The 24,903-nt window shown below is 38.4% G+C and overlaps 1 protein-coding gene across 1 annotated transcript in view; it reads left to right on the top strand.

Annotated features, from left to right (window-relative positions):
- tent4b (terminal nucleotidyltransferase 4B) overlaps positions 1 to 24,643 on the top strand; it is a 42,194-nt gene extending 17,551 nt beyond the window's left edge. The window contains exons 4-12 of the mRNA XM_078400405.1: positions 3,759 to 3,879; positions 7,806 to 7,913; positions 9,037 to 9,165; positions 11,143 to 11,356; positions 12,698 to 12,824; positions 12,931 to 13,034; positions 14,145 to 14,332; positions 18,496 to 18,663; positions 20,310 to 24,643. Of these exons, the coding sequence (XP_078256531.1) occupies positions 3,759 to 3,879; positions 7,806 to 7,913; positions 9,037 to 9,165; positions 11,143 to 11,356; positions 12,698 to 12,824; positions 12,931 to 13,034; positions 14,145 to 14,332; positions 18,496 to 18,663; positions 20,310 to 20,489 (1,339 nt within the window). The 3' untranslated portion in view covers positions 20,490 to 24,643. The remainder of the gene's footprint in view (positions 1 to 3,758; positions 3,880 to 7,805; positions 7,914 to 9,036; positions 9,166 to 11,142; positions 11,357 to 12,697; positions 12,825 to 12,930; positions 13,035 to 14,144; positions 14,333 to 18,495; positions 18,664 to 20,309) is intronic.
- The last annotated feature ends 260 nt before the right edge of the window (positions 24,644 to 24,903 follow it).

Below are 24,903 nucleotides of genomic sequence, written 5' to 3'. Positions count from 1 at the left end.
CTGCTTTACCATCAGTGATCTTCCGGTTAACCTAAGGTCAGAAACAGAGATGTTTGACGCTGCAAGGATAACTTTGTTTGCATGTCTTCAGATAATGAAGCAGCCCATGTCTGCATGAATCAAGACCGTGACATCATTTAGGCATCAACTGGTTAATGACAAGTAAACGTTCATCCCACACGAGTTTCAAGTAATGGCTGTCCCTGATGAGAAAACTGCTTGTCCACTTATCCTTGACATTTTATAATTTTACTATTGCCACATCTTTCAACATCAACATTCTGGAGGTCATTGTTGTCCAGCAACTGCCTAGCCACCAGTTTCCCAATATATTTCCATCATCTACATGAGACAGAAATCAAGAGTATTTTGGAGTACTCTGAACTTGCTGGGATAAGAACAACTGCTGAATACTCAAACTCAATGCCAACAAGCAGAGGCCTTTCAGAAACATGGAATATAACTGGTGGACAGGTTTAAGGAAAATTCTCTAGCATGTTATAAGTGCTTTTAAGGGAAAGAAGGTAATTCGGAAAAGGCTAGGGCTTGTTAGAATCCAAACTGTTAGCCAGACAATCGAAGCAAGGTCTTAAATGAACATGGAAGTATTTGTTGAGGAGAAGGATATTGCAGTTGGATAATGCAGGGAGGGGAGCGATGAAATTCTAGAACATGTCATTGAAAAGAAAGTAGCATTCGAGTCTTAACGGCTTAAGGGTGGATAAATGACCAGGGCCTGATGAGATATATCCCAGGCTGCCATGGATGGCAAAGGATGTGAGATTATTCTGTGGTCTCCCTGTGATTATTCTTTGACTTCACTGGTCACAAGTGAGGTGCCAGACAACGGGAGCAAAGCAAATGTGCTGCCCTTATTCAAGAAGCAAGCAGGGATAAGCCAGGTAGTTACAGGCCAGTTAATCTCGTGTCAGTGATGGGGGAAATTATTGGGAGATATCTAAGCGACAGGATAAGTATTCCTGGAAAGGTAGAGTTTGATCAGAGGTGGGCAGCATGGGTATTATTTGAGTTTTTGGGGTTGGGAGATACGAGTACGTTCACAGATGACATGAAAATTGGTGGTGGAGTTGATGGAAAGGAGAATTAAAACGGTGCATTTGACGTGCGTCAACCAGCTGCAGGGCAAGTACATGGCTGGGTGGAGAGGGAATGGGAGTTGAGGATCATCAACAAGGCTCCACCTTGATAGTTTAAGCAGCCACCTCATCATTGGCCTTCAGTATTTAGCAAGGAGAAGCAATAAAGGCAGTAAAAGGGCCATTAGGTAGCGAGTTATCAGTGAAAAGTCTGTCATGGGCTTGCTTTTTTAAAATAAAAGGCATGCTGCGATATTCTTTAAAAATCAACTGATTTGCTGAACCTTTCTGGATGTGAGACAAGGGTGTTAAGTTACCAGATAGAGTAGGATTGTGTTCCACAGAAGGGAAAGATGACACTGGACTGTCAATTTAAAGTGTGGTCTGACATTGCAGTGCTTACAGTCAAGCATTGTAGTCCAGATATTGTGCTGACTTGTCCATTGAGTGGCTTGTACCGGTGAATCTCTGACTAACACATGAATACTCCCTCTTTGCAAGAATGGGACTGCTGAGTGGGTTGTCTAGGAACTGTCAGAGCAAAGCGTGTGCAGACTTTGGCACTCCTGCTGTTGTGAAAGTCAGCAATTCATAAACCTAAATGGCTTTACCTTCCATTGCTGTGATGAAAGTCCATGAATTTACCAAAACCAACCACTAAATGTATGTGCCCAGCTGAAATGCAGGATTTCCTGAGGCTGTAGGAAATAGATGAGTGCAATGAATTGTGAATAAGACTTCCCTTCATCATAATAAAGTATGTGAAGGGCAGGTGATATGATGCAGCCTTGTTGACGAATGAGTACCAGAGCTCCTATCTTAACTCGTAGGGCAGCTCATTCTTCTTTTGAAAGTATTTACAAGCCCTACGTTGCTTTGTATATATTCCTCTTCATGTAATTGATTACAAAAATACACCAGCAGGAATTGTACTTGCCCCTGAGAAAACGTTTGGCGGCACTGGGCCTGTACTAGCTGGAGTTTAGAAGGATGAGGGGTGATCTCGTTGAAAATTACCAAAAAGTGAAAGGCCTGGATAGAGTCAATGTGGCGAAGATGTTTCTACTACTGGGAGAGTCTCGAGCCAGAGGCAAAGCCTTGGAATAAAAGGATGTACCTTTAGAACGGAGATGAGGAGGGATTTCTTTTGCCATAGGGTGGTGAATCTGTGGAATTCATTGATACAGCCGGCTGTGGTGGTCAAGTCATTTGATATTTTTAAGGCAGATATTGACTGATACTTGATTAGTAAGGGTGTCAGAGGTTATGGGGAGAAGGCAGGAGAATGGGGTTGAGAGAAAAAGATAGATCAGCCACGATTGAATGGCAGAGTAGACGCGATGGGCTGAACGACCTGCTTCTGCTTCTTTGACTTATGAACTTATGAAACAAAACAGTCACAATAAAGACCCAGTTGCCTGATACTTGAACTGGTATGGTTTAGTAGTCAGCACCATAGAACCAGCGAGGAGAGAACCTGAGGGCCAACACTAGTACGATGTCATGGGTGTCCTGAGCTGACATTGGGACAGTACGTGGGGAACTCCTGTGTTAATACCCGTTTGCTGTTGAGAAACCAGTTCTGTTAACTAATCATTAATTTGTTCATAGTTGGATATATTAATACAAAATCTTATTCTTACAATCTCCTTAATACAAAATCTTATTCTTACAAAATCTTTTTTTTTTGTGGATGTTGGAATCTGATACAAAACAGAAAATGCTGGAAATACTCAGCCAGTGTGGAAGCATCTGTGGAGAGGGAAATAGAGTTAACATTTTAGGTTGATGATGTTTCATCAGGCCCATCATGAAAGATCATCAACCTGAAATGTTAATTCTGTTTCTCTCTCCACAGATGCTGATCTGACATGCTGAGATCTGTAAAGTTAACTATGATGGAAAACTTTGCAACCATCCAGTTAAGAGAGAGAGACAGAGAGAGAGAGAGAGAGAGAGACGGGCAGTCTTTCTTCAGAGTAATTTTTGTTTTAAAGGAAATCAAATTTAAGTTGAAATTTGAAAGTAAGTATGTTTTTTGAGAGAAAGAAAGATAATGTTGAGTATGTTAGTGTTTCTTTAGCAACCTCTTGGATGGAGAAAATGGTGGTTGAAAATAATGCTTCTGCTTTTTTACGGCATGAAGCCATAAAAATACACTTTTTATGACATTTCTATCTTTAATTCAGTTCACCTCAGATCTCTTTCTGTGGTTAAAGCTGCCAAACAGGAAAAATCAAAAAGCAAGTAAAATTATTTGACAGCTTTGGCCTGTTCATATAAAAATGTCCAATTCAATTGAATGAATGTAAATATCAGCAAAGCAACCAATGCATAAATGTTGTTTGTTTTGTGCTACACAAAGTTTGTAGGTGAACATAGACTAATGTTTACCTGATCTCAATCAATTAGATAAGGGCCGTTGCTCACATGTGCCAATTTAAATTTAGAGAATGTTCAGAACTGGTCTAGCTTGACGCATTTGTGTTCTTATTTGTTTCTAAATCTTGGCAAATATTTGAAATGCTTTCATTTTGCCTTCTCTGGTCTTCAAATTTCTACATCATTATGAAAATGCTAGAGTGTGATTTTCCAATAGATTTAAATATTTAGCTGGAGTTAACAGTAATTCACTAATGTTCTTCATTCTTTACTATTCAGTGATATTGACTTAGTGGTATTTGGGAAATGGGAGATTTTACCGCTGTGGACTTTGGAAGAAGCACTTAGGAAACACAGTGTAGCTGATGAGAGTTCTGTGAAAGTATTGGATAAAGCAACTGTAAGTACCTGATTTTTTTTTGTGGAACACTTTCTTTTGAGAAGGCTGGAGAGAGTGCAAGGCACAAGGTGTGGTTCAAGAATCACTCCAGTTGCACAATAAAAGGGGGTATTGATTCTAACAAAGCATAGGATTAATGCGCTGAGCATTGAGACAGGCCATGGACCTGAATTGCATCACCAGAATAAAACCAGTGAAACCAAGTGGAGAGTTGGCCATCTGACCAACATTGTGTACATAATGAGATAATATGGAGGTGGGTCTCTTGTGATGAGTTTGGGTTCACTGAATTCAAACATTCTTCGTTTCTGACTCTGCTACTTCAAGACACTGGCAATGGCTAGAATAAGGGGAAATGTTGTCTCAATGTTCAAGTGCCTCCCTGGAGGTATTGTTGGCACAGTTCAGGACAGTTGGCAAGTGTATTTCTAGCAAGGTCATAAAAAGAATGCTAAACAGTCTTCCTGAGGAAGGCTTGACAGATTTCAGATGAAGAATTGCAAAATATCATCAAGTATAAAGACCTTCATACAGCAGCAGACAGGATTTTGGTCACATTGATCAGCAATGGTGAGTCCAGTTCTCCTTTCCTATATTATTACTGTGTTCTCAGTCTGTCTTTTCGAGATTCAAGGCGTTTACAACTTCCATCAATGCCAATCACAATGGCATAAGTTACCAACTTTTATTCTCACTCCGTATACTAAATTTCATTCTCAAACTCGGCACTGACTCGCCTGCTGCTCGCTGCCTTCAGTGCTTCCTCAAATGGGCAGCATTTCTCACCTCGTGGCTGTTGTAAACCTGACAACTCCCTTCATGACTCCTTTCTCTGTTTATACGTGCCCCCACTTAAAAATGAATGGCCCCAGGCATAAAAATGTGTGTGAAAGAAACAAGAATGTGCTTGCAGCCCTTTAAGCATGTTCCATGGTTCAAAAATATAATTGTTGACACTCGAACTTTATTTCATTTCTCGCCTTTTGATTCCCATTTTCTTTTGATTTCCTTTTATCGTTGAAACATTTATAGATTTTCTTCTCTCACTCCGTAGCCCTCTGCGGCAGAGAATTTTTTGTCAACTGAGTCCTAAAATGCGTATCACTCATCCTGAAACTGCAGTTCTCAACCTTATCTTTCCATCCTTTATTAAAAATAATTATATTTGCTATCAGAACACTCAGACTGATAGCAAAATCCATTGAATTCTGGAAGATCCCAGCCAATGCATGTATTATATCTGTAGCCACTTCTTTTGAAAGCGAGGGGGAGGCCATGTAGGAACGTGTAGAAACTAGTAATCCAATACACTGCTGTAATATTTATTTTAGTAGTTATATAAACCTCTCCTCTTTAAGTGAAGACTATTTGTCAGAGCTCTGGACTCTATTTGAAATTAGAACATTGTAACTGCAGAATGTAGATCCAAAAAAAAATCATATCATCATATCATATCATCATATCATATATATACAGCCGGAAACAGGCCTTTTCGGCCCTCCAAGTCCGTGCCGCCCAGCGATCCCCGTACATTAACACTATCCTACACCCACTAGGGACAATTTTTACATTTACCCAGCCAATTAACCTACATACCTGTACGTCTTTGGAGTGTGGGAGGAAACCGAAGATCTCGGAGAAAACCCACGCAGGTCACGGGGAGAACGTACAAACTCCTTACAGTGCAGCACCCGTAGTCAGGATCGAACCTGAGTCTCCGGCGCTGCATTCGCTGTAAAGCAGCAACTCTACCGCTGCGCCACCGTGTCTGCCGTGTCTGCCACCGTATCTGCATTTTTTTAAAAGCGAATTTCAATAACGGTTTTGGTAACCATTTTGTTGCAAAAAAACCCCCCAAACCATCTGGTCATTTATATCATTCAGAAAAGAAAATCTGCTGTAGTTTGAACTATTTGTGACTCCGTTGAGAATGACCAGCCATGATCACATTGAATGGCCTACTCCTGCACCTATTGTCTATTGTCCCACAATTTGCCTATTCTTAAAAATGGATTCAGAAAAATTACAGATTGACGTTGACTGCCAGTCATATCTGCATTTGGTGAGGGAATGTATGGAAAAAATACAGTTGAATTACTTTTTTTGTTGGGGGTTTATATTTCTCAATGGGGGTCTCAACCCAAAACGTCACCCATTCCTTCTCTCCAGAGATGCTGCCTGTCCCGCTGAGTTACTCCAGCATTTTGTGTCTTTCTCCGGAATTTACATTTGATACGTATAATATTTTTCAAAAATATTTACTATCATATCCTTCATACTTTCATAAGTGGTTTTTACTTATTTAATACTCTACCCAATCATTTTGCTACTGTTAGGGGGAAGGTATAAATGGCTGTGTTAATGTTTTGTTTCAGTCCTGCGGTTATCTCTTTTTGCCATCCATACGGATTTTATTTCTTGCCCATTCCTCACTTCTATCCTCGTCAGTTTTTGTTTTACCACAGGGCTGCCCCACATTTCTACCTTCAGTTCTTTTGAAAGACCCAGTATCCTGGAATATTGAGTTCACATCTATGTGTACCATTGTGTAATCACACCGTGCACAAAGTGCTTCTACCCAAATCATGATCGCCAGCTGAAGAAATTAGGATAGAAAGTTCAAACCACCACAAGGTTGCTGAGGTCAGCAGTAACCTAATTTGAGAAGCAAAGCAACCCAACTTGCCCACCCCGAACAACATGCCCCATCGACACTAGTCCCACCTGAATGCATTTGGCCCATATCCCATCCATGTACCTGTACAAATGTTTCTTAAACGTTGCGATCCCACCTGCCTCAACTATCTCCTCCAGCAACTCTTTCCATATACCCACCACCCTCTGTTTGAGAAAGTTACCCGTCAGGTTTCTATTAAATCTTTGCCTCACCCTAAACCTATGTCCTCTGGTTCTCGATTCCCCTACTCTGGGCAGGGACTCTGCATCTACCCAATCTATTCTTCACCATGTGTGCACCATTCCTATCCATGTGTGAAACAAATACCACTCTTTTCTTATTGACTCTGTTGGATGAATCGGGTCTTTACTGTGGTTGTGGCATTATCTCCTACCTGCTGCCTTTCCTGGATGATTGAGGCTCCTTCTCCTCCATCCCACCCCAACTTTCTAAGCAACAGCAGCACCCATGGTAAAATGTTACTCCTTATTAACATTGAATAAAACAAAAGAAATATAATGTTCACTTTTTAAGTCACAAGCCCCAGCCAGCTTACAGAAATCAATGCTACAAGTTCATGGTTAGTTGTGCATATCTGTCTGAAGAAGGGTCTCGACCCAAAACGTCACACATTCTTTCTTATGATATTCTTAAATAATTTGTTATGATCCGAATAGTATCGTGGGATCCAGGTTGGCATGTCATTCACAAGTTCTGTCCTGCATCTAGTGGAATACTTTAACTGGTGGTTGGCATGTCATTCACAAGTTCTGTCCTGCTTCTAGTGCTAATTGTTAAAATGGGGCCGGGTCCAAGATAAGCTGCAATATTCCCGTCAGTACGGCGCTCAACCGTACCAAATACAGACCCCGTTCCACACTTTGCCACGATATTTAAACCGAAACCAGTGAGTAAAAATGAATAAAAATTGGAACGACCCAAGTGTTGTGCGGGAATTTATGTGACGGTTAGTACTGTGGGAAGGAACTGAAGTGGCTGATGTATGAAATGTGGATACCGTTACCTTGGCTGTTGATTAAGTTGGGGATGGGGAGTGATTAGACTATTTTTGGTACGACTCAGTAATGTCACGCTGTTTATTCACAACTCAATCAATATGCATGTCATGTTACCTCAACTGATATTATTTGTAAAGAATTATGTTCTAAAGAAATTAGTTCACTATTTAGATTCCTTGAATAAATTCACTTACGTAATTTTTGGTTTCACTTTATTTTGGCTACATCAGGTACCTATAATCAAACTCGTGGATTCTTATACTGAAGTAAAAGTGGATATCAGCTTCAATATACAAAACGGAGTAAAGGCTGCTCAGCTTATCCGTGAATTTATCAAGGTATGGAAATCTGCAACTTATTTGGTAGAGATTTCTTTTTTTTTGGGTGGTGCAGTGGTGCAGCTGTCGAGTTGCTGCCTTATAGTGCCAGAGACCCTAGTTTGATCCTGGCTACGGGTGCTGTCTGTATGAAGTTTGTATGTTTTCCCTATGACTGCGTGGGTTTCCTCTGGGTGTTTCGGTTTCTTCCTACACTCAAGACGCACGGGTTTGTAGGTTAATTGGCTTCTGTAAATTGTCCCTAGTGCGTGGGATAGTGCTAGTATACAGGGTGATTGCTGGTCAGCGTGGACTTGGTGGGCCAAAGGGCCTGTTTCCAAGCTGTATCTCGTCTAAAGTCTAAAAATTTATTAATTGCTGGTTAAGGAATAAATCATAGAAAGATTACCACAATTAATTTCTCCAGTGCTTGAAATTGCATTGTGATATCTTGTACTTAAATTAGGGGAGGTGGGATCTTGGTTTGGAAAACTGGTGATATAGAATTTAAATCTAGATAATGTAATTGTAATCTGGGTATGGATGTGGGTATGGATATATATAGACTAAGCATGAGATAGTTAGATGTTGATAGTGATATATATATATATATATATATGCACTAAACATTGTTGAATCTAATTTATAGTTCAACAAATAGATTAAATATCCTCATAAATACGCAGAGTTTAAACCAGAAAAATGGAAAAGAAATTAATTCACAAAATGTGTAGGAAGAAATATAGAGAAGGGATTAAGGAAGAAGACACAGAAATAGTAAACACAAAATTTGCAAAAGAAGCAATGTTATTTTTTAATATATGGAACGAAGGCCATTCTTTGTAAATAGACACAAAATGCTGGAATAACACAGCGGGTCAGCCAGCATCTCCGGAGAGAAGGAATGGGTGACTTTTCGGGTCGAGACCCTTCAGACTGAATATTCAGTCACCCATTCCTTCTCTCCAGAGATGCTGCCTGACCCGCTGAGTAACTCTAGCATTTTGTGCCTATCATTGGTGTAAACCAGCATCTGCAATGTTTTCCTACACAGGCCATTCTTTGTGTTTTATTTCAGATTTCTATGAGGGATGATGATTATTGTGATCAGATGACATCTAATAAACCTCTAATTTATTTGTAGAAGTTTCCTGTGCTGCCATGCCTGGTTCTGGTGCTAAAGCATTTCTTGCTGCAGAGAGATCTAAACGAAGTATTCACTGGTGGGATTGGTTCCTACAGTCTATTCCTGATGGCTGTTAGTTTTCTGCAGGTGAAAAAGAAAATAAACTTGTATGCACTTTGCTTGTTGTCTCTTCTGATTTGTTGTTCATATTCTCAATTTGTTCTTTCCTCAATTTTACTTTTTTTTTCCATTCTCCCCAATAACACTTCTTGAAGATGAATTGATCTGTCATTATGGACTGGTCAATATTAAATGTTAATGTTTTGCAACCTTGATAGTGAATGTTTCCCTTTCATTATCAGGCTGTACATTGAATTAATGTTAAATAGTCATGAGAAAAAAAATGTCACTAGATTTTGCCAATTAAGAGTGTGCCACTACGTATGTGGCCACTAAGTTTCCTTGAAAATGGAGAGAAATCACCCAACCCCCAAACCTGTTGTGATAAGGTCCACCACCACCGATTCTCTGGCATCTTTGTTCCAGGGCCTTTCTCGATTATCCGTTTTGCTGGACCAACAGAGGTCACGGTGTCCGAGTCCAACGGTACCTGGGCGGTCTGCCCAGGCCATCAATGGGCCAAGATGCTGACCTGCAAAGCTGGCCTCTGAAGTCAACTATGGAACAGATCTGCCGGCTCTGGCCAGGCCGGAGTTCCAGAGCCCTGGCCGCTTGGGGAATATTTGACTCGCCGATTGCCCGTGGAAGTCCCGATGAGGTTGAGATTGGCCGCCTCACCCAGCCTGGGCGCCACATTTTTTGGGGGGGGGTGGTGGGGGTGGAGATCTCGTGTGATTCTGTCTGGATTAAAGGAGGTTGCCGGATGACCGGTTGCAGGGTTAATCGGTGGTGGACGTGAATTTAATTCAATAATGTCATATGCTGTATACAACAACATTAAAAGCAAAAAAACAAAGTGCTGGATGAACCCAGCAGGTCAGGCAGTGTCTCTGGAAGACAAGGATAGATGATGGTTTGGGTGGGGAACCCTTCATCTGGAGGCAACCTTCATTGTCAAAGGGTCCAGACCCAAAACATCATCTGTCCATTCCCTCCACAGATGCTGCCTGACCCGCGGAGTTCATCCAGCACTTTGTTTTTTGATCGAGATTCCTGCATCTGCAGTTTCTTGTCTCCAATGCAAAACTATATTACTTGCCTTTGAACAAAATAACATTGATAACCTTAACTAATCTCTCGAAAATTTTCAAATAACATTGAATCTGTAAAAAACTTTTGAAAAGAATATTCTAAATTTTCTTTAAGTTTTGTTTGAGCAAGTTTTTACTGATTGCACTCACCACTGGTCTAGCTGTCATTTTAAAGTTGTGCCCCTGTGCTTTAAACTCCTTGAACAAATTAAGTCTTATTTGCAATTCTACTCAATTCCCTCATCATTCAAAACTTCAATTCGATTACCACTCCTAAACTCAAAAGGATATGAACCATATTATACATTTTATTAATTTTAATCTCTAAGACCCCAACATTATTCAGTTGCAAAGATTTGCTCTCCAGAAAGGTCAATGTATTTTGCTTATCGTGCAGTGCCCAAAACTGAACAAAGTATCCTAATTGAGGGCTGACTAGAATTCTATACGTGATGCATTCTCATGTTTGCATTCCCCTTGTGATAAAAGCCAATGTTCAATGAGTCTTTTGATTTTCTTGTTGAGGCAGTACGGTGGCTGTAAATTATTTGTGCACCTGAATACACAGGTCCCTTTGTTCTCGGGTTTTTAATTTCCCATTAATGAAAACTGTTTTACCTCTCTTGGATCACTAATTGATTACTTGGATCACTAATTGATCACATTTCTCTCATTGCGTTCCATCCAACATCATTTTGGATGTTTATTTAATTCGTCGGTATCCTGTTATAACTTTTACTATCCATTACTTTTTAATTTAGTACCATATGTGCAACTAATTTGTTCTCTATTCTTTTGCATAAGTTGGTAATGCGATAGGAACACCAGTTATGACATCCTGCCAACCAGTTACTAACCTACGTCTTAATAAAAATAAAAATGTCTAAATTGTTCCATATTCATTTGCTTGTAGTTACATACTCGAGATGATGTCTGCAGCTGTGATGCGAATCTTGGAGTGCTTCTAATTGAATTTTTTGAACTGTATGGAAGGCATTTTAATTATCTAAAGACTGGTATTCGGATAAATGATGGTGGCTCATATGTTGCTAAAGACGAAGTACAAAAAAACATGACTGATGGATACAGGCCGTCGATGTTGTATATTGAAGATCCACTCCAGCAAGGTACATTCTATTTCTATAGGTTGAGAGCTAAATCTTAATCCTTATAAACGGCACATATTTTGTGGTGGCGCACTTAAATATTTTCCAATTCATACCAAATGTTTATGGAAATGATTACCATGTAGTGCTCTAACTGATGGAATGCGACTCTTTCAAATGTCGATGAGGTATAAGCCAAGAAATAATTCCTATGATTTCTGAACAAGCTCGTGCACTCTGGCATTTTTGAGACTGAGTACTTTTTTGTTATTATCTCCAATAGGAGTTGTTCTTTCCAAGTATTGCATGTAATTAGTAGGTATCTATTAACTGGTTCCCTTCTGTCAATGTATACATGACTAAAGGATTATTGAACATTTATAATTACTTGAATTACATAAAAATTGAGTTCACTGTTAAGAACATGGAACAATGCAGTACGGGACTGCAGATCGTGATGCAATTTCTGCCGTTCCATCCAAAACAATTTCCCTCTGCATGATCTATATCTTTCCATCCCCTGCCTGTTCATATTCCTGGCTAAAAGCCGCTTAAAAGTTGCTACAGTATCTGCTTTAACCACCTCTCCTGGCAGTGTATTGTCGTTAAATCCTGATTAATGTAGAATCCGAGGCATGTGACCACATTGTAGTGAGGAGGCATTTGGGCTGGCACTGTGAACCTCAAATCTCATCCTTGCAGAAGGCTGGTGAACATGGCAGAAGGAGCATGCCACTTCCCATGGATAGACCCAAAATGCTGGAGTAACTCAGCGGGTCAGGCAGCATCTCTGGAGGAAGAGAATTGGTGACATGTCTGGTTGGAACCCTTCAGCCTGCTTTGTCCAGAATCTCCTATGGCCTCTTGTAGCCACCTCAGGACTCCTAGAACTGAAGTGGATACAGACTCCCCTCAATGTCAGGGGTGTGCCCTAAGGAAAAGAGAGGATTATATCTCATGAAATCCTGCAGCTTTGTATAAGACTCCCATCTCGCTCCATCTTACCCTGTCAGGATATTTCCCTTTCCATTCTCTCTCATTTACTTCTCCATCTTCACCTGCGCTCTAGAAGACCTTTGTCCTTTGTCCCGCCCCCTCCCCTGGCATCAGTCTGAAGAAGGGTCTCGACCTGAAACATCACCCGTTCCTTCTCTCCAGAGATGCTGCCTGACTCGCTGAGTTACTCCAGCATTTTGTGTCTTACCTTTGATTTAAACCAGCATCTGCAGTTTTCTTTCCTGCACTCTAGAAGATGTATTTTGACTTGGTGAAATTAGATTTGCCCGTTTTGTGTCTTGAAATTGATTTTGCACTCGGCATGCCTACAGTGTAATATTAAATGATTTTTCTTTCTTTCCGAAGGGAATGATGTTGGTCGAAGTTCATATGGTGCCATGCAGGTAAAGCAAGCCTTTGATTATGCCTACGTTGTTCTGAGTCACGCAGTGTCTCCAATTGCAAAGTTTTATCCAAACAAAGAATCTGAGAGGTAAGGGATTATCGTCAAGCAATTTAGCATTAGCTGTAAAGCACATTACAATTAATCTTATAAGCTATATCGAATCAGCTATTGAATACACAATGTATTTTGACAGTATATTGGGTCGAATAATCCGGGTAACCCAGGAAGTTGCTGACTATAGAACCTGGATACAGGAGCATTGGGGATCACATAACACTGGTGATTCTTCATTAAACGGTAGGTTTGTTCTGAGTAAATCATTCCTATATACAAGAATATCCCTAGAAAAGAAGTTAAATGAAATAGAATGTTGTTTTCTTCGTCCTTTTATTCCTTTCCTTTTTGTATGTACGTGTGTACGTACATTTGTTATGAGATATAGCACATAAACAGGACCTTCAGCCCACCAAGTCTGCGCCGGCCAGTGATCCCCGCACACTTACACTTTCCTGCACACGCTAGGGACAATTTACAATTATACCAAGCCAATTGACCTACGAACCTGTACGTCTTTTGAACAACCCCTAACTTAAAATGGCTGCAGATTTGGGTAATATTGTTATTTCAGCAAGACAGGCTCATGAATTGACATGAATTAAAAAAATTATTTGTGCCAGCTTCTGGAAGATCTATTCTGTTTGTACCATTCCCTGTCTTTCATCATAGCCCCACAAATGATTATTTTTCTTTGAGGTAACCAATGTTTCCATTTGATGTCACTGATTGTCCTTCCACCATCTTTGCAGGCAGTGAATTTCAGATCTTAAGTGCTGCTTGATTCTCCTTGTATTTCCCTTGTATTGTTTGCGCAGAGCTTTAAATCTCTGTCCTCCGTGGTCCTTGAGTCATTTGGTAATGGGTGCGACTTTCTTATGTTCACAATATGTAAATCAGTAATGATCTTGGACACTTCTATCCAGCGCTATAATGTGCCAGTATGCCTCTTCATATATCAACAATTCTTTTCTGTCAATATACACCTCCCTTCTGCTTTGATTTTGTGACCAATCGACTTCTAATTTAATTAACTAAAAGATTAAAAAGCATAAAATCGACACATTTAAAATGTAAATGTGAAAAAAGTGAGAATCTCATGTTTTAACATTTTAACGGTGCCAGTATGCCGTATTGTCATTTAAAAAAAATGCTCCTAGCAAATCTCTTCTTGGCTTTCTTTGCTGCATTTCTTTTTCCATACTAGACAGTTTATCGGTTCTAAGAATGTTTAGCCTGCATTGTTTAATGAATAATATTTGGCGAATAACTACTGCTCTTTATAAAAAAGTAAAATTATATTAAGAGAAAGGTAGGCATGGCAATAAGCAAACTTTCCTCCTCCTTCCTCAGGCAATGACGTAACCTTGCTAGTTGGCCCACAACTGGACAAGTGCAACAACAATGTTTCGGAAGAATGCACAGTCATAAGCCAGCCCAACAGTAGGACCTCTGAAACGTGTCTTAGTAAACACTCTTCAAACTCTTCATCTGGCCCCGTATCCTCTGCGTCTTCTACCTTGTCCAGTTCAAGTGACGTTGTAAGTAAACAAACTGGATGTTCAGTTGGATACACTACGGTTAACTATATATGCTACCGTCCTATGGAGAAATCCTCATGCCTTGGACATTCCTCGTGTCTTACCAGTATTGTGGAATCGCCTTCATAAGTTCTAGGAGCAGAAATAGGCCATTCAGCCCCTCAAGTCTACTATGCCATTCAATCATGGCTGATCTATCTTTCCCTCCTAACCCCATTTTCCTGCCCTCTTCCCATGACCCCTGACACCTGTACTAATCAAGAATCTGTCAATCTCCGCCTTAAAAATATCCATTGATTGCCTCCCTGGCTGTCTGTGGCAGTGAATTCCACAGATTCACCACCCTCTGGCTACAGATATTCCTCCTTATCTTTCTAATGATACGTCCTTTTTATTTCGAGACTATGACCTCTGGTCCTAGACTCTCCCACTAGTGGAAAGATCCTCTCCATATCCACTCTATCCTGGCCTTTCACTATTCGGTAAGTTTCAATGAGGTCCCCACCTCATCCTTCAAAACTCCAGCGAGTACAGGCCCAGTGCCTACAAACGCTCATTATATTCAAACGCAATCACTCCAGGGATCATTCTTGTAAACCTCCTCTGGACCCTCTCCAGCGCCGGCACATCCTTCCTCGGATATGGGTCCCATAAACTGCTCACAATACTCCAAATGTCTTATGACCTTGCCTCGTGTTCCCTTGGCAAATGCACTAACTTCCACCCCTAGACTGAATTCCACTACCTTGCGTACAAAGTCAGGCTTCTTTGCCGTTTCACTTAATTTTAATTATTGAGATGCTTTTACCCATTTGTTAGATAATCTATCTGTTTTCGCATTTTAATAATTTTTGTCAAGTAGAAAATACAATTGCACTAAGTTCCAGCAATTTAAATAATGAATGTTATTTCTATGCACCTGAATTTGCTTACTGAGTTAACCTAATCAATATTTTAATTTGAATATTGCAAGCGAACAAAATGGTAGCATTGATTTTCTTCCAATAGAGGAGGTGGAATTGGCATTACAGTTTTCCATGCAGTAAATTGCCCGTAATTTGGTTTGGGTGGAATGTGCTGTGTCAATTGTTTAAGATGCAATTCTGTCATCCTGACACTTATTCCACATTAATTTACTGATTCCTTTGAAAGATTAATGTGGAGTCCAATAAAACAGTTTGCCGACTTATTCTCTATTTTTAGTTTAGTACAGTTTGGCTTATTGTCACGTGAGGTACAGTGAAAAGCTTTTTTGTTGTGTGTTATTCAGTCAGCGGAAATACACGATTCCAATATGCCAATAATGGAGCATAATCCGGCCATACTTCAACAATTTCCTTTCAAAATTGCCTATGAAAAGTTTAAATATCTTGGAATTTACGTGACTAGGAAATATACTTCTTTATTTAAATCAAATTTTCCTCCTTTACTTGTTAAATTACACAGAAATATCCAATTTTGGAAAACACTTCCTATATCATTAGTTGGTCGTAGTAATGCTATAAAGATGATCTTTCTGCCACAGCTACTATACTTATTTCAAGCAATTCCGATCTACCTTCCAAAAAAGTTTTTTTTAAAAATTGATTCAATTGTTACTAATTTTATTTGGGACTACAAGACTCATAGAATAAATAAAAGACACTTATGTAAGTCTAAAATTAATGGAGGAATTGCTTTACCTAACTTTTTATTTTATTATTGGGCGGTTAATATTAAAAATATAACCTGCTGGTTGGATGATTCTGATCAACAACCGGATTGGTTAAAGATGGAGAAAGAGGATTGTTTACCATTCGATATTGGTGCGATCCTCTTAGCTCCAATAAATTTAAATAAAAAAACATATGGAGGTAATTCCATTATACATAGTGTTATCCGTACCTGGAAACAATTAAAGCTTACGTTAAAATTGAGTAAATTATCTGTTTTCCTTCCTATTGCGAATAATCCTTCTTTTAAACCGTCTGTCTTAGATAGAGGCTTTGCTCAATGGAAAAGTTATGGAATCAAAAGGGTGGGAGATCTTTATCATAAGGGAACTTTTCTTTCGTTTCAGGAGTTACAGCAGAAGTACGGATTACATGTTAATAATTATTTTAGATATTTACAACTTAGAGATTATGTAAAATCACACATGCAAGAATATAAGTTTAGAGGTCCAGAAATACTTGATGTATGCCTGAATCGACATTATAACTCAAATAAATTAATATCTTTTATTTACAATATTCTCCTTGACATTGACATTCCGTCATCAGAATCTTATAGACGAGCATGGGAGGACGAATTGAATCAAGTTATAATGCAAGATATATGGGATGAAAGTTTACAACATATACATCAATGTTCATTGAATACTAGACATTCCCTAATACAATTTAAAATAATACATAGATTACATTATTCGAAGACGAAATTAAATAGGATTTTTCCTAGTATCTCTCCTATGTGTGATAAATGTCAATTTCAAGAAGCTAATTTAACTCATATTTTCGTAACTTGTATAAAAATGCAAAACTTCTGGTTGGAGATTTTTAAAATAGTTTCTAAAGTTATTAATAAAAAATTAGATATGGACCCAAAATTAATTATATTAGGATTATCAGAACATACTACAAATTTTACAGTAAGTCAGGTACATTTTCTTGATTACAGTCTAATAACTGCGAAAAAACTAATACTTAAATTTTGGAAAAAACCAATAACCCCCACAATTAAAATGTGGACTATGGAAATGACAGAGACCCTGCATTTGGAAAAAATAAGGTTTGCCTTAATCGACAAACCTGAGTTATTTTTAAAAATATGGTCTCCATTTATTGAATTTTTAGAAAAGTAAATGGGCTTGGCACAGGACTAAAATTTAAAAAAAAATTTTTTAAATAAAAAGTTGAAACTTGAGTTGGGGGTTGGATGTACAGCTGTGGTTTTTGTCTCCCGGATCTACTCCCGTTAATTTTTATTGTTAGATCCTTTTTTCTTTTTTTTTTTTTTAACCCTCTTACTCTCTTTCTCCCCAAGTTTATAGTTTTATATTTTTATTTTTACTTTTTCTCTTCAAAAATTTAAAAATTGAAGCTATGTAAGAACTTTGTAACAAATGTGTTTTTTCTTATTTCGATTTGTACATATGCTTTTCAAAAAAAAAAAAAAAAAAAAAAAAAGAAATACACGATTCCAAGCAAAATGCCCACGGTGTACAGATGGGGGATAAAGGGAATGACCTTTAGAGCAAGGTAAAGTCCGATTTAAAGATCATCCGAGAGTCTCCAGTGAGGTAGATAGTAGCTGATGATTGCTCTCTAGCTGGTGATAGGATGATTCAGTTGCCTGATACCAGATGGGAAGAAACTGTCCCTGAATCTGGAGGTGTGCGTTTTCACACTTCTGTACCTCTTGCCTGATGGGAGAGGGGAGAAGAGGGAGTGACCAGGGTACAATACCTAGGTTAGGTTTGACATGGACAGATGCAGATTTCCCCCCCCAACAACAACACTAGGTAGTTTCTGCAATCTCAATCCCACCTTGTCTTTTGTCTTTCCAACAATATTGCTCTTATGTGTTGAGCAATGGATTATTGTTGTAAGCTTGGAATATTCAGTTTATCAGTCTGGGCAGGATTGAAACCTTATTCACAAAATCTGAAAATGTGATCCATGTGTCCACAAATACATGCTTTATGGATCACTATACTTATGAAGCCCTATACTTTATGGTTTAGGTTTAGTTCACAAAATCAAGTTTTATTGATAGTATAAGAAAATAACTGCAGATGCTGGTACGAATCGAAGGTATTTATTCACAAAATGCTGGAGTAACTCAGCAGGTCAGGCAGCATCTCAGGAGAGAAGGAATGGATGACGTTTCGGGTCAAGACCCTTCTTCAGACGAAGAAGGGTCTCGACCCGAAACGTCACCCATTCCTTCTCTCCTGAGATGCTACCTGACCTGCTGAGTTACTCCAGCATTTTGTGAAGTTTTATTGATAAGTTGGTTTGCTAGATTAATAAGATGCTGCATTCTTTGCAATAAATTATTGGTAACATTTTTATCTCATGGAACGTTTGGGTAAATAAAATAGCATTAACATCAGTAGGAGTGTTTTTTATTTGCTCATGTTTGTGCGTAATTCTATATGTAATTTACATTTGTATGTGCAGGATTCTGATGGAACACCCAGCAAAACCTCCAAGCAATCTGGCAGCCATCAGTCCGATGCTAACAGATCAGTGCCACAAGGGTCAACAGTAGAATCATCCTCATTGCCAAGTTCGAAAATGCAACATAACACATCGAGCAATTCAACAAGCACCAATACTAAAGCCCAGGTTTGCAATCATTTATTTTGGTATTTGGATTAGCTCCAGGTAGGAAGAACTCTTACGAAGGCTCGATTCATTGTTGATTGCCATAATCACTTTGGACAAAATTTGCTTTATAACCAAATTCTCACTTCCTGCCATAAAGAAGGCAGTGATCTTTAAAATTTGAAGGAATGGATTTCTTTAACAAACAATATTATTGCAAGAATAATACTTTGGGTATTGTTAATATTGCGTAATTGAAATGGAAATGAAAGTGTTTGTGGTCCCTTTATAAACTGATGTTAATAACTTTTTTCTCTGGCGATCATACTCTTTTGCTATGTACTTTACCGCGTGTATTTTCCAGTGGTAGGGTTTCTTAAATACATCGCATAAGCCAGATTAAAGTCAGGATACATCATAATGTGCTCTGACATGCCACACTGGTTTCTAGAAGCAGTGAATAGAAAGAACTGCATTAGTAGATTTCCGTTGGGTTAGGATGTTTGGGATGAGACATATATGACCTAGCAGCTTGTCATGTGCTTTAATATTCTTTTAATTCTAGAGCTGTTGGACATTCTCAAAGTAGAAATATAAATCGCAACATGGAAACTGGCTATTTAGTCCAGGTCCATAGCTCCTTGAAAGCGACAACACATAGATAGTGGTAAAGAAGGCAAATGGTATGCATGGCGTTGAATGCAGGTCATAGCCTCAGAATTAAAGGGTGTTCTTTTAGGAAGGAGATGAGGAAGAATTTCTTTGGTCAGAGGGTGGTGAATCTGTGGAATTCATTGCCACAGAAGGCTATGGAGGCCAAGTCAGTGGATATATAAGGCAGGGATTGATAGATTCTTGATTAGTACGGGTGTCAGAGGTTATGGAGAGAAAGGAGAATGGGGTTAGGAGGGGGAGATAGATCAGCCATGATTGAATGACATCGTTGACTTGATGGGCTGAATGGCCTATTCTCCTATCACTGATAGAAAAAAAAATAGGTGCAGGAATAGGCCAGCACCGCCATTCAATATGATCATGGCTGAACATCCAAAATTAGTTCCTCGTTCCTGCTTTTTCACCATATCCCTTGATTCCTTTAGCCCTAAGAGCTAAATCTAACTCTCTCTTGAAAACATCATGATCTTATGATGATGATCTTATGAATATAAGAACCAAAAAGTCATGATGCAGTTGTATAAGACTTTGGTAAGGCCGCATTTGGAGTATTGTATGCAGTTCTGGTCGCCCAATAAGGATGGTGCACCTTTGCAGGGGGTGCAGAAGAGGCTTCCCAGAGTGCTGCCTGGAGTTTTAACAGCATGTAAAAGAAATGTGAACATCTATGGAATTGACAGACTAGTGAGAGAATTCTCATTCATACCATATCTTTTACAAATTTAAAGATGTCTAAAGATCTTCATGGCCAATTAACTAAATGTGTGAACATCTACAGAATTGACAGACTAGCAAGAGAGATTTTGCATTCATACCATATCTTTTACAAATGAAAGATGTCTAAAGTTCTTTTACGGCTAATTAACAATTTGAGATTGCGATCATTGCTGCAACTTGACTGCAAGATATACATAGTTGCACCACACAACATGTGAAGTTACACCTGAGATGGAGATAATATTTAGTTTATTTCTGATGTGACTGTGTTTCAGCTCAGTGCAGCAAGACTTTACCGTTCATCCATCAAGGGCTTCCAAGGACAACAGAACTCCAGCCAAGTTGGAAGTGTATCAAACAAACAGAATTCAGTCAACAAACCACATCAACAATCATTTCCAAGCAAAAAAAAGAAGCCTAAGCGAGATACTGCCTCGGCAGACCTGTGTCGGTAGTCTGTTTGTTGACTTGGTTAAGGCAAACTCCTGCAACGATCTCATCAGCCACATGAGATGAGCAGCGCTAGATGGGATGTGCTCAGCCTTTCCCATGAGTATGGATTTAGATGATTTTTTGTTTTTCTCCAGATTGCTGTAAAATGATCATGGGCTACAGCGGTTGTCACAAACATTGCTTCCCTACTTAGATGGGTCATAAGCTGCAGCGGAGCAGAACTCTGACGAAGATGGAATCGTTGTACAAAAATTCCCCTCCGGGTTTAAGATGTGATGGGAGTTAATCTGAGAAGAGAGGATCGTAAAATTATTGAAAGAAGAAAATTTCTGTTGCTTCCTTTGCAAGGAAAATTGAAATGTTACAAGAAATGTATACATTGTGCACGATTTTAAAATTATTTTTGCATATACTGACATTTTTATTGTGTATATATACAGAAAATATTGTATCGGTACAGTATTTGCATTGGTAATCTTTGTGTGTTTTTGAGGTAACACGTTTTACATGTCATTGCAGTTTAAATTTAAATTTCAAATTTTCATTATTGGTAATTTAACAGATCCCGGTGATGTTCTCTTACTCTTGTTTATATATTAGAAAGAAGGCTATTTGGTAAGTTTGAAGGGTTATACTAACGCTTATCCATGCAGCAACTTCCAGATTCATTTGGATTCTGAAGTAGAAGAGGTTGGGCCGGTAGCTGCTGGACTTCTAGGTTTAAGGCTTTAAGTAGCACATGACATCTGGAAAAGTAAGACGCAGCATTTTAATACTGTTTATTTAATTCTGTGTGCAGCATGTAGATATTTGTACAACTGTTAAAGATGCTGTATGAACAGAATTGTTCCTATGAAATATTTTAAAGGAAGTTTTAATATTTCCTTGTCTCAGGTGTAATAGTAAATATTCATATTGTATTTTACCAAATGGAATGATCACAAATTTCCTTCTAAATACATCCTTATAGATATGACAGCATAAATCTGTGTTGTCCCTATTTCTGGCTTTTCTATGTTGTATTAGTACAAGTTTTAAGTACAGGCAAAACCATATTTAATTTCTGTAGAGAATAATCTCACAGCGTTCTGCTCTGATAGATACTGCTTTTATTCCATGAATTTTTAAGTACATGTACCTGTTTGTTGAGCCCTTCCAGCCTAGAGCATTTCCAACTTGCTTTCTTGTACATAAAATCATGACCAAATATCATTTAACAAACTTAGAACTTGTATTATATAGTTACATCTGTGTTTACATGCTTTATAAACATTACTGGAAAAGTTCACACTACAATTTTCCTATTAACTGTGGATAAATTTTACCTATTGAGTCAATGCCAGATATATCAAATGTCCCCTGTTAAGGCGGAATCTATATCTGGAGAAAAACATGGACGATTGACATTGCTGTAGGAAAAAATAATCCTTAATATGCAAACTGAATAAAATCATCTGGAGTGGAGTGGAAAAATCAAATGTTCTTTTTTGATTCATTTCTTTAAGAATTTTGCCATTGGTATCCACGACATATATATATAGGGCAAATCAACAACTAAAAAGTGAAACAAAAAAAGTAAATCAACAGTGAAAACTAAATCCATATAATTTATCCATATAGTTTATTCATTTTATAATTGTAATCCTAATATGGACCAATAGAAATCTACTTGTTCATCACAATGGGTATCGTTTAGAATAGAACGAGGATCTCTAAGGGGTCCAAATGAGTTGTAGTTCCACCCAACCACCTTTCTGACATTTTGTTAACTGTATTTAATTGATGAACAACTTTATCTTGTTGGAGCACTTGTCCAGCTGAGCCATACAACAAATTTTGAAATCAGTCTGATTCACAAGGTGTCTTTTTCAACTGATTTCCTGATTGCCTACTATATCATCGTCTAGGTAGTAGAAATGACTATTAATTGAATGGTACTTCATTCAACTTCGGACAAAAATCCACACCAGAAAGTGAAGATGCTTGTAACTCAACATTGATTCTTCCACAAAAACTCATTATTTACATATTTTTTTAAATGACCAGATTGCTTCAGATTTTCTGTGAAGGCATGCGTCGATGCAGAGCTTGTACTGTAAAATCCACATGCTGAATCTTTACCAGTGATCAACAAAAAAAAATGTTTAAGATGGTGCTAGTTGTGGATATTGATCTCAAGCTGTAACAAATACTTTCTGATTTAAAATATTACTGACTTTTGTGTTAGAAAATATACAACAGTACAAGAAAACTTACTTTATTACAGTAAATCTTACTAGTCAGGTATAAATTTCATGCCAAAATTGATATTCCGTTAATCTTTACTTTATTGATTAGATACATTAATGAAGAATGCATTTTTTTAAAAAACACCAGTTTACTAAATGTAGGATAAGCTGCTAATCCATTCTTAACCAAATTGATGCTGTAAAACAAAAGGGGATAAACCAGAAGCTATTTAAGAATGGGTGGAAGTTTAGATTTAAATTGCTAGCGCTTAAATATTTTTTGTCATTTGTGAATGTATTTTCAGTTTTCAATTAGAATTTGGCTATTTAATGCTTGATTGTCCGGTTATTCTGCTGTAGTCTGTACATTCATAGGTAACCTGACAGATACGAAAGGGATCTTAAAATAGATATATACCAAATAAGGATAACTATGGCAAAATGCCATGATAACATGGGGCAGTAGTTAAAATGATATCGGATCCATTGCAAATGTTCCCCACCATTTAAGGGCCGTTGCTAGTTGTAGTGAGTAATTTGTTTTAAGTGATAAATGGTCCTCTGTTTCTGAGACAGCACAACATCCTTGAAGCAATGTGGACAAACGTGAAAGTGAAAAAAACCCAACAAATATTGAGGTTGATATGGTTTGCCTTAAAACTTCTTTATAATCATTCATACAAAGAAAAAAAAAACGTGCATAGTTTGAAACATCAGTGGCATCTGGGAACAGTTGACCTGTTTCCCCGGGCTTTGCTATTTGTTGTTTCTTACCGATTTTACTGTGTTAGGTCACCTCACCCGCTTACAGAAGAAAAAAAATATTTTCCACAGTTTGTTTGCCAGATTAGAGTCTGACAAAATTGTGATTATGGCAAAATGAACCTGTAATATGTGCTGTAACTTTGGGATGTATGACATTTTTGTGATATGAACTGTACTGCCCCCTGCAGGAAATGCAAGGAATACCCAGTACACCCCACAGCAGAAATGGAGAGGAAAGATGAGTTGAAAATTCTGATGTAAAGCCTCCATCAGAATTATTTCAAATTAAGGCTATGCAGCAAAGTTTTGATTCACCTTTCCTCTTCGAGGATGTTGACCAATTCGTTGTGTATTACCAGACTTTGCAATTTTTTTGTGATTGTCGCCGTTTTATCAGTGCACTTCATATGGTGTATTTGAAACAAATGTTTTTTTTGTTTTTCTCTTCTAATTCACTTCATAGTTAACAGGTCGCCACTTTTTATGTCTCTCTCTCTCTGGGTCTTCTCTCTCTTTCTCTCTGTCTCTCTCTTTCTCACTCTTTCTCTCTCTCTCTGGGTATCTCTCTCTCTCTCTCTGGGTCTCTCTCTCTCTGGGTATCTCTCTCTCTGGGTCTTTCATTCTGCCCCCACCTCGCCCTTCTGTCAGTGCCTGTCTATATACGTATCTGGCTCTCCCTCTCTCTCTGTCTCTGGCTCTCTCTCTGTCTGTCTGGCTCTCTCTCTCTGTCTGTCTAACTCTGTCCTCTGTCTTTCTCGGTCTCTTGTCTTTCTCTGTTTCTCACTTTGTCTTTCTCTGATTCTCACTGATTCTTTTTCTTTCCCTCTGTCTTTCCGCCCTCTGCTGCCTCCAACTGTTGGACTTTGCTCCCCAGCAACATATAAATTGCTTAGTTAACTTGTTTTTCATTGTTGCCTTTTAGGTTTTGATTCATAAATGTCTGTCTTCACAAGTTTTGTTTTATTTTTTTTTCTAAATGGGTTGTAGTTTATAATTGATTCCCCCAGGAAAACCTGTTAATTCAGAATACATGTAATTGCTAATATAATAAATTGTCTTTCCCCTGGTCATGACATGCTGTCCTAAGCATTTTTTAAACTAAACTTTGGGGCCTTTGTCAAGCACTCTAAATAAATGATTCCAAACAAATAAATAAATGATCAATGCCGTTTGAAACGAGGGATGTGTCTCTAATAAAACATGTTTAAGTTTAGTCACACGTAGCTGGAAATTGATTCAGAAAGTCATACTTAAATGGTGAATCAGTCACACCTGTATTATTTCAAAATGGATTGGAAATGTTGAATATAGCATTGTGTCTGTGGTCACAAATCCTTTCTTTATTGCTCATTGCTTCTGATACAGCCTTCAATGATGTTCTTTGCAATGCTTTCCCAAAGGACCAATGAAAGTCAATTTAATT

Source organism: Rhinoraja longicauda, chromosome 6, assembly GCF_053455715.1.
Source record: "Rhinoraja longicauda isolate Sanriku21f chromosome 6, sRhiLon1.1, whole genome shotgun sequence".
NCBI classification, from domain to species: domain Eukaryota; kingdom Metazoa; phylum Chordata; class Chondrichthyes; order Rajiformes; family Arhynchobatidae; genus Rhinoraja; species Rhinoraja longicauda.
The sequence above is the reverse complement of the archived record's forward strand: the minus strand, read 5'-3'. Positions and strand labels throughout refer to the sequence as shown.